The following is a 16,285-nucleotide window of genomic DNA, read 5'->3' as shown; positions in this document are numbered from 1 at the left end:
GTACACAAATATAAGTAAACACTTTGCAGTTTGAATAATGTCCTGTATGAACAAAAGGACGGAGTATGTTTTTATGTCTACATTGTTCAATTACGCCACACACACACACACACACACACACACACACACACACACACACACACACACACACACACACACACACACACACACACACACACAACACTATTTTTCTAATCAGATCAGGCAAGTAATATTCTGTCTTGTCTCTTAAAAAAACAATATATATATATTTATGTATATATATATATATATATATATATATATATATATATATATATATATATATATATATATATATGTGTGTGTGTGTGTGTGTGTGTTTGTGTGTGTATATATATAAATATAGCTGCGAGCAGCGATGAAGGGCCAAAGCCGGTGGTACCGCCACCCCGGTGCCTTTAGGTAACTAAAGGCACCGGGGTTGCGGTGCCACCGGCTTGGGCCCGTAATCGCTGCTCGCAGCTATATTTATATATATATATATATATTTCTTTTTTATTTTTTTTATTACACATGTACATGCACTCTGCTTATTAAACACACACTCTGTTTATTACACACACACTCTGCTTAATACACACACTCTGCTTATTAAACACACACTCTGCTTATTACACACACACTCTGCTTAATACACACACTCTGCTTATTAAACACACACTCTGCTTATTACACACACACTCTGCTTAATACACACACTCTGCTTATTAAACACACACTCTGCTTATTACACCGACAGGGACGTGCAGCAGCACACAAACATGCCAAATATTACAAATAAAAGGATTACAATGTAAAAGTATTACTATTATTATTATTAAGTATTAATATTGTGTACATAAAGATATGGTGAATCCGGCTTGTCCCGTAGATGGTCTGCTTGAGCTTTAACCTCACACACACACACACACACACACACACACACACACACACACACACACACACACACACACAGCTTTAACCTTGTGCACGAGCGGATCCGTTTCCTCGCTAGAGAAGCGTTCAGTTTTTCCATATGCAAATTCCCTGTAAATAGCGAAGCCGCCATGCGAGTGCAACTGGCTTTAAAGGGAATGGGAGACGAGACTCTGATTGGCTTATTGCACGTTACGCCCAAAACACACCCATTATTTATTCAGAGAATAGAGACAAATCACACCCGTTACTCATTAAGAGAATAGAGACAGACTTTTAGATCATGCGCCGGGAGCGCCGACCATTTGTCCCGTCGTTAAACTGGCAAAAGTGGATTCGGACGCCCTAAGTGCACTTGCTTTAGACATGAGCTTACATCGTTAAAATAGGGGCCAAAGACCGTCCCGAAACGACCTTCAGCGAATGTCTTTATCGCAGTATTTACCGTCGAACACGATGTCATTGGGATGCACCATCGGCAGCAGATCTCGGAAGGGAACGTAGACCTCTCCGTCGGGTCCCGATCCCAAACACACCGTGGAAGATTCCAGCAGGGAGCCGTAGTAATTCGCTTTCTGAAAGACGGACAATACAAGATATTTATAAAGATAATAAATACTCGAACAAACTAACGTTAACTAATGGGACCTTGCTACCCACATCTCTCTTCCACACTAATACTTGACTAATATTGCATTCGCTCCATGTTGTTGGGTTAGGTTTATTTCTGTTGTGTTGTTTTATGTGCAAAAAATGTATGCATTATATAATATTTTGATTAATCGCATCCAAAATAAAAGTTTGTGTTTACATAATATATGTGTGTGTACTGTATATCATTATTTTGTATATATATAAATATACACACATGCATGTATATATTTAAGAAATATTTGCATGTATATATATCTTTTATATTATATGTAAATGTTATATATAAATAACACATTTTTCTTAAATATATAAGATACAAGAAATATGTCTATATACTGTATATATATTTATATATAATTTATATTATGTATAAATATAAATATTTTATATATAAAAAACACATTTTTCTTAAATATATACATGGATCTGTGTGTGTATTTATATATACAACATAATAATACACAGTACAAACACATATATTATGCAAATATAAACTTTTATTTTGGATGCGATCAATCGTTGCCCAACACTATTTTATTCACATGTATTCATGGTATTTTTGAACATTAATGTTAGATTTAAGCACTCCATTGGGTCGCTACTTGGCTACTGGATCTTTCAACTCACAAAACAGTGGCTCAGTTTGTCTGTACCTTACATTGTTTAAATAGTTTTTTTTTTAGCTAACTGTGATTTAGTATATGTGCATTTCTGAAATGCATAACTTCAGTTTCCTCTGATAACAGATCACTGTACACTGTAATGTGGACTGCTTTAAAATGATGTGTATTGTGAAAAGCGCTGTACAAATAAATGTGAATATAATTGAATTGTACCTTCACGCCGGTCTTGGTCTTCCAGGTCAGGCCCAGTCTGTTGGCCAGGACGGCGGCAGTGACCGTGGTCCCGTTATTCCCACCCCATCCCACCAGCATCACTCCCAGCCTGGGAACCGTCCTCTCCGTGCGGAACGTGAACTCGGTGCTGGACGGCGTCACCTGAACAACACACACATTTAAAAGTCACAGCTAACACAGATATGTTCATTAGTATGGTCCATTAGTTAAAGGTGCAGTCTGTAAGAATGACACTAGTGGTGGACATCGGTACTGCAGTCCAAATCATAATAGCAGAGATCGTCGTTTCCCCGCCTCCACGGACTCGACGCTCACGGGTCGCCAGATTGAGACCCAACAGGAACGAGCGACGTGTAATTGCAACGTGTAATATCACAGACCAAAACAAAAACAAACATTCCAGCCTGGAAACGCACATTTCAGAGTAAAATAACTGTAGTGTTTTACAGAGGAACGAGTGTGTGAACTCAGCATGTTTCCTCAATATATGCAAACATATTATGGTAATTTTATGCTTTAGTAGAGTGAAAGTTACACACAGCACCTTTAACATTAACTACCTTAGTTAACATGAACTAAGAATGAACTAAACATATACAGCCTTTATTAATCTTAGTTAATATTAATTTCAACATTTACCAATACATTATTAGAATCAAAGGTTGTTAACATTAGTTAATGCACTGTGAACTAACATGAACAAACAATGAACAGCTGTATTTTTATTAACTAATATTAACAAAGATGAACTAATATAGTAACAAATGTATTGCTAGTTCATGTTAGATAATATATTAATAATGAACCTATTGTAAAGTGTTACCAATATGTTCTAACACCGTAATTCTTTTTAGGATTTATAGCACAATTTGTCACTATGTTAAACTGTGAATCATGTGTAGAGGTTTGCATCAGTTCCAGTGAAGTCCTGACAAGAACTCAGCCTTGAATGGAGAAGATATTGCCAGTGTTTTGGCAGTTTGTTTATTATGTTTAGAGTCATGTGACCTTCGGGTGTTACGACTCATATATAGAACAACAGATAATGTCTAATTTGCATGAAGAGAATACCATGTTCGGACTCTTGTTAAACTTGTAGACTCAACATCAACTGATCATCCATGTAGTGTTTGTGAATCTGAAGTTCGAGGCTGGATCCTCTGTGGCCTTTAGAAGTGTGGAGAACCTGAACTTGAATTTGTACTCCTGGTCTTCATTGAGCTTACTGGTTTCTTTATGTGGTTAACTGTACCCACTAAACCTTGGAGGTCGAATAGACGTGCAGATCATGTCTATATTGGGTCCGTCGGTCCATGAGCAATTCTGGACATCTATTCGACGTCCAAACTAGGTCCACTTTTTGGACGTCCAACCATGACCCAACTTGGACGTCATATTGACGTTCAACATTTGACCTTTGAACTGGGTAAAAGACCATTTGGACTATAAATAACCCTTACACGGAGGTCCCACGAACGTCAACATTAGACGTCGAAAAAAGACGTCGTCTGGCGTTACAAAACAACCCCTTCAGTGGACCGAAATTGGACATCCAAAAATTACATAGAAAAGACGTCACTCCGACGCCACACTGCACAGTGGGTTATTCCCCTACTATACAATAATGCATTCCCTGGTTTTACTAAATCGTGCACACAATGGCCCTCATTTATCAAAAGTGCGTACACCAAATTTCCAGCGTACACCTGGCGTACACCCAAAACCACGGTGACTTTGAGATTTATCAATATGGACGTTGGTGTACGGCACGCTCAAATCCTACGCCAGCTCACGAGGTGGTGTACATGTACGCACGTTTTGAGTTAGTGCGGAAATGCGCAGAAAAACAATTCCTAACACCACAAAACGCACTGACAAACTGCAAGACATGATAATATGACCAACAACAACAACATAGTAATTATAAACTTCAGTGTTTATTTTTGTGCAACATGGACTTCAATGTTTAATTTGTGTGACTTTACCAAAGCAATTTGATTTGTAGCCATATGTATTCCTTCAGTTGCGAGCCTGTGCGCTTTACCCTGACGTTTCATGGTTTGGCCCGGCAGGTGCGCACGGACTGGGTTCGGTAATGAAAGGCTTTCAATGACCAAAAAATAATTCAGACTGACAAAATAATAAAAAATACATTCTTCTTCTTTTAAATAATAATAATAATAATACAAATAGCCTAATAATAACGACGTTCTTCTTCTAAATAACAATAAGCGTCATTAATAATAAAAATCATAATAATAATAAGAATATTACAAATTGTCATGCAATTATTAATGTGAATGAATGGTACTCCACATCACATCATCATCATCCTCATCATCATCACTATTGTACACCCCAATACATGTAACGTGATTCGAAATTGAATGCTAATTGTTTCAAAAGACGTGCTGTAAAATATTGCATTGTGATAGGACATTTCGGCTCCACGTCGGAGAAGTTTCTCTTCTGTGCCGTCTTCCGTGTGTCCATGGCGTAAAATGAGGGCGTGGGGGAAGCGGAGACTTGAATATATAGGGGCGTGTTATTCTAATGACGATCGTTTTCAGCCGCGGGATTTATCAAGGGCAGGCGCATGCGTACACCTGGATTTCAAAGGTACGCACAGCTTCATAAATCAGGCGGTGAGAGGAGTGTAAGCATAATCTAACGCCAACATATACGCCCGTTTCTACGGAAGAATGATAAATGAGGGCCAATATAATTTGTTCCCTATTTCTCACGTGCATGATAAAATAATTTTACTAACTCATTTTACTAACTCGTTGGCGCGATATAATAGTTAGTTCCCTCGTTTCACTATATTGCGCGGACGATTTTATTATTTGTTCCCTCGTTTTACTAAATTATTTGTTACAATATAATAATTAATTCCCTCATTTTACTACATCGTGCGCACAATATAATAATTCGTTCACTCGTTTTACTAAATTGTGCATATAATATAATTCGTTCACTCGTTTTACGAAATCGTGCATAGAATATAATAATTCGTTCACAGTGGCGGATTTAGCAAATTGGGGGCCCAAGGCAAAGGTAGTATGGGGCCCCCCATCCGATCTTTAAAAGAGAACGATTTTTTTTTTTTTTGGAAAATAAACCATTAAATGGCACTTTCTGGAGAGTTTTGTGCAAAGAAATATAGAAAAAAACTAGGTCTAGCAAGTCTTATATTTCTGTAATTTACACAGATCAAACACAAATATGCTGACTGAATAGCTAGTTGAGAAACACTGCTTTAATTAATGTTTTTATGATGACTTTGTGAAAGGTTAACTAAACAGCATGAGCCGTCTTCCTGCTGGCCAGTAAGTTATTTGGCAAATTTCATTCATACAGATCTGTGTTATGCTATAGTTTTTGATAGTGTTTTACATTTCTTACAGATAATCACGATGATCATTGCGTTTGTCTTACCGAATGTGGTAGCTTTATGCAATTACAGTTTGTCAGACACAAAATGTTGCCAGATATTGCTACGAAAAACAAGAAAAACGAAACATAATAATAATCCGATATAAGTTCAAAGCTTGTGTTTTGGAAATAAGGTAAATATATCACTAACCATAACATGCAACTTTCCACTTTAATAACTTCCTAAAGTGTCGCATTAAATCAGAAAAACCGGTCCAGGAGACTAGGCTTCTTCCACCTTTCCATTAGTGGATCTGGCAACACGGAGGCTGCACGCGCGCCCTCACTCACAGCGCGCTCTCAAGCTTCTCGCAGCAACATGAATTGCAAACACTCATATGAGGTGGTTTAAATGGCTGATTAATCATTCAGAGAGCTTGACATTTTATTTTTGAATGTAAAAAAATGACAGAGTTCCGGACCTCGGTCACCTCATAGCTGGCTACGGCCATGGACTTGTAACATATCGTTAGCATTGTTGTCATTGTCAGCGGGCATCACAAAAAAGTTTGTTACCTTCTGCAATTTTGCTAAAAACGTTTTGCTTTCCTCCCGCTTCCTGCTTTTTCAGCACCGCTTGGGTAGCTTCGCTTCATTTTGACTCTACTACTCTGTACACTCAGTCTGTCACTCTGTACACTGTCTGTTAATCACTTATTTTTCTCCGTCCGTTTTTTGGCGCATTACCCCTCATTTACACTGCACACGTCTGCGGCGCATTACGGCTGCGACACGGTTTTATTCCGTCCTTCACACAGTGCCAACTCACACCAGGAGCATTTCAGACGCGGAGAGCCGCTTCTGGGAAGCTTCTGAAACGCGCCGCTTCGCGGCCGGTGTAAACACACGCATTGACTAGAATGGCCGCGATCAGCTCCGGTAGCCGTGTCGCAGCCGTAATGCGCCGCAGACGTGTGCAGTGTAAATGAGGGGTCACGTGGTCTCGCGCATCCAGTCGCTTCGCGTCTGAAATGCTCCTGGTGTGAGTTGGCACTGTGTGAAGGACGGAATAAAACCGTGTCGCAGCCGTAATCCGCCGCAGACGTGTGCAGTGTAAATGAGGGGTTCCGCCGGTTTCACACTGCACGCAGCGCGTATTTTTTTCGGCGCCCATGTTAACAGATTAGAGCATTCACACCGCACGCAGAGGCGGCGCGGCAGCGCGTAGCAGGAGCAGAGCAGGAGCAGCAGTGCCGCGATCGTTTCGGCGTCCTGTCTATTTTTGCCGCGCGGCTTACGCTGAATTAAAGTGGCAATGTCATGGCCAAAAACACAGCAGTTTGACCCAAAAGCGCATTGGTGATATCTATTGTGTTTTAAACAGTCAATCAAATGACCTTCATCAATTTAAACATAAAACAAAGTCAACAAAAACAAATATGAACCAAAAGTTTTATAATATAGCCTATTAATTAATGAAATAAGCTTCTTGACAAGTCTTTTCTCTTAAATGTATTTGAAAACGAAATAAAGCAATGCCAACTTACCCATTATAGAGTACTTTGTCTGTAAACACGCCGCGCGCGTCAAACGCTGCCAGTATGAAAGCAAAAACTTAAGCATAATTTAATGGGGCATTTTGGGGGCCCCTAGGTAGCTCGGGGCCCGAGGCAATTGCCGACCTTTGCCTAATGGTTAAGTCCGCCCCTGTTCGTTCACTCGTTTTACTAAATTGTGCACACAATATAATAATTCGTTCACTCGTTTTACTAATTTGTGCGCATAATATAATTCGTTCACTCGTTTTACGAAATCGTGCATACCATATTATAATTCGTTCACTCGTTTTACTAAATCATGCGCACAACATAATAATTCGTTCACTCATTTTACAAAAACGTGCACACGATATAATAATTCGTTCACTCGTTTTACGAAATCGTGCATACAACATAATAATTCGTTCACTCATTTTACAAAAACGTGCACAATATAATAATTCGTTCACTCGTTTTACGAAATCGTGCATACAATATAATAATTTGTTCACTCGTTTTACGAAATCGTGCACACAATATAATAATTCGTTCACTCGTTTTACTAAATTGTGCGCACAATAAAATAATTTGTTCACTCATTTTACGAAATCGTGCACACAATATAATTAGTTCACTCATTTTACTAAATCATGAGCACAATATAATAATTCGTTCACTCGTTTTACGAAATCGTGCATACAATATAATTAGTTCACTCATTTTACTAAATTGTGCGCACAATATAATAATTCGTTCACTGGTTTTACTAAATTGTGCGCACAATATAATAATTCGTTCATTCGTTTTACTAAATCGTGTGCACAATATAATAATTCGTTCACTCGTTTTACTAAATTGTGCACACAATATAATAATTCGTTCACTCGTTTTACTAATTTTTGCGCATAATATAATTCGTTCACTCGTTTTACGAAATCGTGCGCACAATATAATAATTCGTTCACTCATTTTACAAAAACGTGCACACGATATAATAATTCGTTCACTCGTTTTACGAAATTGTGCACACAATATAATAATTCGTTCACTCGTTTTACTAATTTTTGCGCATAATATAATTCGTTCACTCGTTTTACGAAAAACGTGCACACGATATAATAATTCGTTCACTCGTTTTACTAAATCGCGTGTACAATATAATAATTCGTTCACTCGTTTTACGAAATCGTGCATACAATATAATAATTCGTTCACTGGTTTTACTAAATTGTGCACACAATATAATAATTCGTTCACTCGTTTTACTAATTTGTGCATATAATATAATTCGTTCACTCGTTTTACGAAATCGTGCATACAATATAATAATTCGTTCACTCGTTTTACTAAATTGTGCACACAATATAATAATTCGTTCACTCGTTTTACTAATTTGTGCGCATAATATAATTCGTTCACTCGTTTTACGAAATCGTGCATACAATATAATAATTTGTTCACTCGTTTTACTAAATCGCGTGCACAATATAATAATTCGTTCACTCGTTTTACTAAATTGTGCGCACAATATAATAATTCGTTCACTGGTTTTACTAAATTCTGCGCACAATATAGTAGTTCATTCACTCGTTTTACTAAATCGTGCGCACAATATAATAATTCGTTCACTCGTTTTACTAAATCGTGCACGCATAATAATAATTCGTTCACTCGTTTTACTAAATCGTGCATACAATATAATAATTTGTTCACTCATTTTACTAAATTGTGCGCACAATAAAATAATTTGTTCACTCATTTTACGAAATCGTGCATACAATATAATAATTCGTTCACTCGTTTTACTAAATCATGAGCACAATATAATAATTTGTTCACTCGTTTTACTAAATTGTGCGCACAATATAATAATTCGTTCACTCGTTTTACTAAATCGTGCGCACAATATAATAATTCGTTCACTCGTTTTACTAAATTGTGCACACAATATAATAATTCGTTCACTCGTTTTACTAATTTGTGCACACAATATAATAATTTGTTCACTGGTTTTACTAAATCGTGCATAGAATATAATAATTCGTTCACTCGTTTTACGAAATCGTGCACGCATAATAATAATTCGTTCACTCGTTTTACTAAATCGTGCATACAATATAATAATTTGTTCACTCATTTTACTAAATTGTGCGCACAATAAAATAATTTGTTCACTCATTTTACGAAATCGTGCATACAATATAATAATTCGTTCACTCGTTTTACTAAATCATGAGCACAATATAATAATTTGTTCACTCGTTTTACTAAATTGTGCGCACAATATAATAATTCGTTCACTCGTTTTACTAAATCGTGCGCACAATATAATAATTCGTTCACTGGTTTTACTAAATTGTGCGCACAATATAATAATTCGTTCACTGGTTTTACTAAATTGTGCACACAATATAATAATTCGTTCACTCGTTTTACTAATTTGTGCATATAATATAATTCGTTCACTCGTTTTACGAAATCGTGCATACAATATAATAATTCGTTCACTCGTTTTACTAAATTGTGCACACAATATAATAATTCGTTCACTCGTTTTACTAATTTGTGCGCATAATATAATTCGTTCACTCGTTTTACGAAATCGTGCATAACATATTATAATTCGTTCACTCGTTTTACTAAATCGTGCGCACAACATAATAATTCGTTCACTCATTTTACAAAAACGTGCGCACAATAAAATAATTTGTTCACTCATTTTACGAAATCGTGCATACAATATAATAATTTGTTCACTCATTTTACTAAATCATGAGCACAATATAATAATTTGTTCACTCGTTTTACTAAATCGCGTGCACAATATAATAATTCGTTCACTCGTTTTACGAAATCGTGCATACAATATAATTAGTTCACTCGTTTTACTAAATTGTGCGCACAATATAATAATTCGTTCACTGGTTTTACTAAATTGTGCGCACAATATAATAATTCGTTCATTCGTTTTATTAAATTGTGCGCACAATATAATAATTCGTTCACTCGTTTTACTAAATTGTGCACACAATATAATAATTCGTTCACTCGTTTTACTAATTTGTGCGCATAATATAATTCGTTCACTCGTTTTACGAAATCGTGCATAACATATTATAATTCGTTCACTCGTTTTACTAAATCGTGCGCACAACATAATAATTCGTTCACTTATTTTACAAAAACGTGCACACGATATATTAATTCGTTCACTCGTTTTACGAAATCGTGCATACAATATAATAATTTGTTCACTCGTTTTACGAAATCGTGCACACAATATAATAATTCGTTCACTCGTTTTACTAAATTGTGCGCACAATAAAATAATTTGTTCACTCATTTTACTAAATCGTGCATACAATATAATAATTTGTTCACTCATTTTACTAAATCATGCGCAGAATATAATAATTTGTTCACTCGTTTTACTAAATCGCGTGCACAATATAATAATTCGTTCACTCGTTTTACGAAATCGTGCATACAATATAATTAGTTCACTCATTTTACTAAATTGTGCGCACAATATAATAATTCGTTCACTGGTTTTACTAAATTGTGCGCACAATATAATAATTCGTTCATTCGTTTTACTAAATCGTGCGCACAATATAATAATTCCTTCACTCGTTTTACTAAATTGTGCACACAATATAATAATTCGTTCACTCGTTTTACTAATTTTTGCGCATAATATAATTCGTTCACTCGTTTTACGAAATCGTGCGCACAATATAATAATTCGTTCACTCATTTTACAAAAACGTGCACACGATATAATAATTCGTTCACTCGTTTTACTAAATCGCGTGCACAATATAATAATTCGTTCACTCGTTTTACGAAATCGTGCATACAATAAATTTAGTTCACTCATTTTACTAAATTGTGCACACAATATAATAATTCGTTCACTGGTTTTACTAAATTGTGCGCACAATATAATAATTCGTTCATTCGTTTTACTAAATCGTGCGCACAATATAATAATTCGTTCACTCGTTTTACTAAATTGTGCACACAATATAATAATTCGTTCACTCGTTTTACTAATTTTTGCGCATAATATAATTCGTTCACTCGTTTTACGAAATCGTGCGCACAATATAATAATTCGTTCACTCATTTTACAAAAACGTGCACACGATATAATAATTCGTTCACTCGTTTTACTAAATCGCGTGCACAATATAATAATTCGTTCACTCGTTTTACGAAATCGTGCATACAATAAATTTAGTTCACTCATTTTACTAAATTGTGCACACAATATAATAATTTGTTCACTGGTTTTACTAAATTGTGCGCACAATATAATAATTCGTTCACTGGTTTTACTAAATTGTGCGCACAATATAATAATTTGTTCACTGGTTTTACTAAATTGTGCGCACAATATAATAATTCGTTCACTCGTTTTACTAAATTGTGCACACAATATAATAATTCGTTCACTCGTTTTACGAAATTGTGCACACAATATAATAATTTGTTCACTGGTTTTACTAAATCGTGCATACAATATAATAATTCGTTCACTCGTTTTACGAAATCGTGCACGCATAATAATAATTCGTTCACTCGTTTTACTAAATCGTGCATACAATATAATAATTTGTTCACTCATTTTACTAAATTGTGCGCACAATAAAATAATTTGTTCACTCATTTTACGAAATCGTGCATACAATATAATAATTCGTTCACTCGTTTTACTAAATCATGCGCACAATATAATAATTTGTTCACTCGTTTTACTAAATCGCGTGCACAATATAATAATTCGTTCACTCGTTTTACTAAATTGTGCGCACAATATAATAATTCGTTCACTGGTTTTACTAAATTCTGCGCACAATATAGTAGTTCATTCACTCGTTTTACTAAATCGTGCGCACAATATAATAATTCGTTCACTCGTTTTACTAAATCGTGCACGCATAATAATAATTCGTTCACTCGTTTTACTAAATCGTGCATACAATATAATAATTTGTTCACTCATTTTACTAAATTGTGCGCACAATAAAATAATTTGTTCACTCATTTTACGAAATCGTGCATACAATATAATAATTCGTTCACTCGTTTTACTAAATCATGAGCACAATATAATAATTTGTTCACTCGTTTTACTAAATTGTGCGCACAATATAATAATTCGTTCACTCGTTTTACTAAATCGTGCGCACAATATAATAATTCGTTCACTCGTTTTACTAAATTGTGCACACAATATAATAATTCGTTCACTCGTTTTACTAATTTGTGCACACAATATAATAATTTGTTCACTGGTTTTACTAAATCGTGCATAGAATATAATAATTCGTTCACTCGTTTTACGAAATCGTGCACGCATAATAATAATTCGTTCACTCGTTTTACTAAATCGTGCATACAATATAATAATTTGTTCACTCATTTTACTAAATTGTGCGCACAATAAAATAATTTGTTCACTCATTTTACGAAATCGTGCATACAATATAATAATTCGTTCACTCGTTTTACTAAATCATGAGCACAATATAATAATTTGTTCACTCGTTTTACTAAATTGTGCGCACAATATAATAATTCGTTCACTCGTTTTACTAAATCGTGCGCACAATATAATAATTCGTTCACTCGTTTTACTAAATTGTGCACACAATATAATAATTCGTTCACTCGTTTTACTAATTTGTGCACACAATATAATAATTTGTTCACTGGTTTTACTAAATCGTGCATAGAATATAATAATTCGTTCACTCGTTTTACGAAATCGTGCACGCATAATAATAATTCGTTCACTCGTTTTACTAAATCGTGCATACAATATAATAATTTGTTCACTCATTTTACTAAATTGTGCGCACAATAAAATAATTTGTTCACTCATTTTACGAAATCGTGAATACAATATAATAATTCGTTCACTCGTTTTACTAAATCATGCGCACAATATAATAATTTGTTCACTCGTTTTACTAAATCGCGTGCACAATATAATAATTCGTTCACTCGTTTTACTAAATTGTGCGCACAATATAATAATTCGTTCACTGGTTTTACTAAATTCTGCGCACAATATAGTAGTTCATTCACTCGTTTTACTAAATCGTGCGCACAATATAATAATTCGTTCACTCGTTTTACTAAATCGTGCACGCATAATAATAATTCGTTCACTCGTTTTACTAAATCGTGCATACAATATAATAATTTGTTCACTCATTTTACTAAATTGTGCGCACAATAAAATAATTTGTTCACTCATTTTACGAAATCGTGCATACAATATAATAATTCGTTCACTCGTTTTACTAAATCATGAGCACAATATAATAATTTGTTCACTGGTTTTACTAAATCGTGCATAGAATATAATAATTCGTTCACTCGTTTTACGAAATCGTGCACGCATAATAATAATTCGTTCACTCGTTTTACTAAATCGTGCATACAATATAATAATTCGTTCACTGGTTTTACTAAATCATGAGCACAATATAATAATTTGTTCACTCGTTTTACTAAATCGCGTGCACAATATAATAATTCGTTCACTCGTTTTACTAAATTGTGCGCACAATATAATAATTTGTTCACTGGTTTTACTAAATTCTGCGCACAATATAGTAATTCATTCACTCGTTTTACTAAATCATGAGCACAATATAATAATTTGTTCACTCGTTTTACTAAATCGTGCGCACAATATAATAATTCATTTACTCGTTTTACGAAATCGTGCATAGAATATAATAATTCGTTCATTCATTTTACTAAATTGTGCGCACAATTTAATAATTCGTTTACACGTTTTTCTAAATCGTGCATACAATATAATAATTCGTTTACTTGTTTATGAAATCGTGCATAGAATATAATAATTTGTTCATTCATTTTACTAAATCGTGCATACAATATAATAATTCGTTTACACGTTTTTCTAAATCGTGCATACAATATAATAATTCGTTCACTCGTTTTACTAAATTGTGCAGACAATATAATAATTCGTTCACTCGTTTTACTAAATTGTGCGCACAATATAATAATTCGTTCACTCGTTTTACGAAATTGTGCAGACAATATAATAATTTGTTCACTCATTTTACTAAATTGTGCGCACAATAAAATAATTTGTTCACTCATTTTACGAAATCGTGCATACAATATAATAATTCGTTCACTCGTTTTACTAAATCATGCGCACAATATAATAATTTGTTCACTCGTTTTACTAAATCGCGTGCACAATATAATAATTCGTTCACTCGTTTTACTAAATTGTGCGCACAATATAATAATTCGTTCACTGGTTTTACTAAATTCTGCGCACAATATAGTAGTTCATTCACTCGTTTTACTAAATCGTGCACGCATAATAATAATTCGTTCACTCGTTTTACTAAATCGTGCATACAATATAATAATTCGTTCACTCGTTTTACTAAATTGTGCGCACAATATAATAATTCGTTCACTGGTTTTACTAAATTCTGCGCACAATATAGTAGTTCATTCACTCGTTTTACTAAATCGTGCGCACAATATAATAATTCGTTCACTCGTTTTACTAAATCGTGCACGCATAATAATAATTCGTTCACTCGTTTTACTAAATCGTGCATACAATATAATAATTTGTTCACTCATTTTACTAAATTGTGCACACAATAAAATAATTTGTTCACTCATTTTACGAAATCGTGCATACAATATAATAATTCGTTCACTGGTTTTACTAAATCATGAGCACAATATAATAATTTGTTCACTCGTTTTACTAAATCGTGCATACAATATAATAATTCGTTCACTCGTTTTACTAAATCGTGGATACAATATAATAATTCGTTCACTCGTTTTACTAAATCGTGGATATAATATAATAATTCGTTCACTCGTTTTACTAAATCGTGCATACAATATAATAATTCGTTCACTCGTTTTACGAAATCTTGCGCACAATATAACAAATCGTTCACTCGTTTTACGAAATCGTGTGCACAATATAATTAGTTTCCTCATTTTACTAAATTGTGTGAACGCTACAATAATTCATTCCCTAAATGGTGCATGCTATATAACTTGTTCATTCCCTCTTTTTACGAACTAAACAGTTGCTGGTAAACACTAAAAAATACTAAAGTCAATGGGGACTAACACTTGTTTGGCTACCCACATTCTTCTAAATATCTTCTTTTGTGCTCAACAGAAGAGAAATAAAGTCGTACAGGTTTGGACCAGCTTGATGGTGAGTGCATGATGACAGGATTATGAGTGAGCTGCCCCTTTAAGAGAACTTTAAGAGAACGCTGTTCCCTGTGAGAGATGATGGAGTGTTTAAAAAGGTCATCGACTCAAATAAGGAACAAAATGCAATGCAATTTTATCACTCACACAAACTATTCTAATAAAACACTCACAACAATCCAGACATAAATCCATCAGTTTATTAAAGATGTTGAAGCACTTACAGTGAGCGCGTCTCCATCTCTACACACACACGCAGTGTGATAACAGTAACGAGACTCGATGTATTTCTCTGTGTATTTCACATCAGCGCTGTTGATACGAACTTGCATGATGATGATGAACCTGCAACATAAATAACAGAACATCACTAACACAACAGATTTTTATTCATTCAAATCCCAAAATGTACAGAATAGTGAAATAAAGCATATTGCATTTAATATCTTGAATAATTTCAGCATTAGACATACCTTTAAAGTTTCCCGAGCAGAATAAAAAAAGTATGTTTCGGCGTAGACTTAAGTCCTTTTAAAGCTCTGAGTGTGTGTCGAATGTGCGCAGGTTCGTCACCTGATCCGTGTGGAAGTGTGTCGCACTTGGTTATTATTGGTCGCGCGCCACAGCCTCATTCATCGCGGAGGAGGAGTTACAGACACCTTCTCGATTCTT

The 16,285-nt window shown here is 34.7% G+C and overlaps 1 protein-coding gene across 1 annotated transcript in view; it reads right to left on the bottom strand.

Moving 5' to 3' along the window:
• Nucleotides 1-16,236, bottom strand: part of LOC130103358 (inositol-3-phosphate synthase 1-A-like) — a 40,981-nt gene extending 24,745 nt beyond the window's left edge. The window contains exons 1-4 of the mRNA XM_056269606.1: nt 16,087-16,236; nt 15,838-15,958; nt 2,427-2,588; nt 1,382-1,511 (exon numbers count right to left, since the gene is read on the bottom strand). Coding sequence (XP_056125581.1) covers nt 1,382-1,511; nt 2,427-2,588; nt 15,838-15,945 — 400 coding nt within the window. The 5' untranslated portion in view covers nt 15,946-15,958; nt 16,087-16,236. The remainder of the gene's footprint in view (nt 1-1,381; nt 1,512-2,426; nt 2,589-15,837; nt 15,959-16,086) is intronic.
• Nucleotides 16,237-16,285: the final 49 nt, after the last annotated feature.

The sequence above is a fragment of the Rhinichthys klamathensis genome, unplaced genomic scaffold, assembly GCF_029890125.1.
Source record: "Rhinichthys klamathensis goyatoka isolate OS25496 unplaced genomic scaffold, OSU_Roscu_1.1 h1tg000284l_1, whole genome shotgun sequence".
In the NCBI taxonomy this organism is placed as follows: Eukaryota; Metazoa; Chordata; class Actinopteri; order Cypriniformes; family Leuciscidae; genus Rhinichthys; species Rhinichthys klamathensis.
Note: the sequence above shows the minus strand (reverse complement) of the source record. Positions and strands in the feature narration are given on the sequence as shown.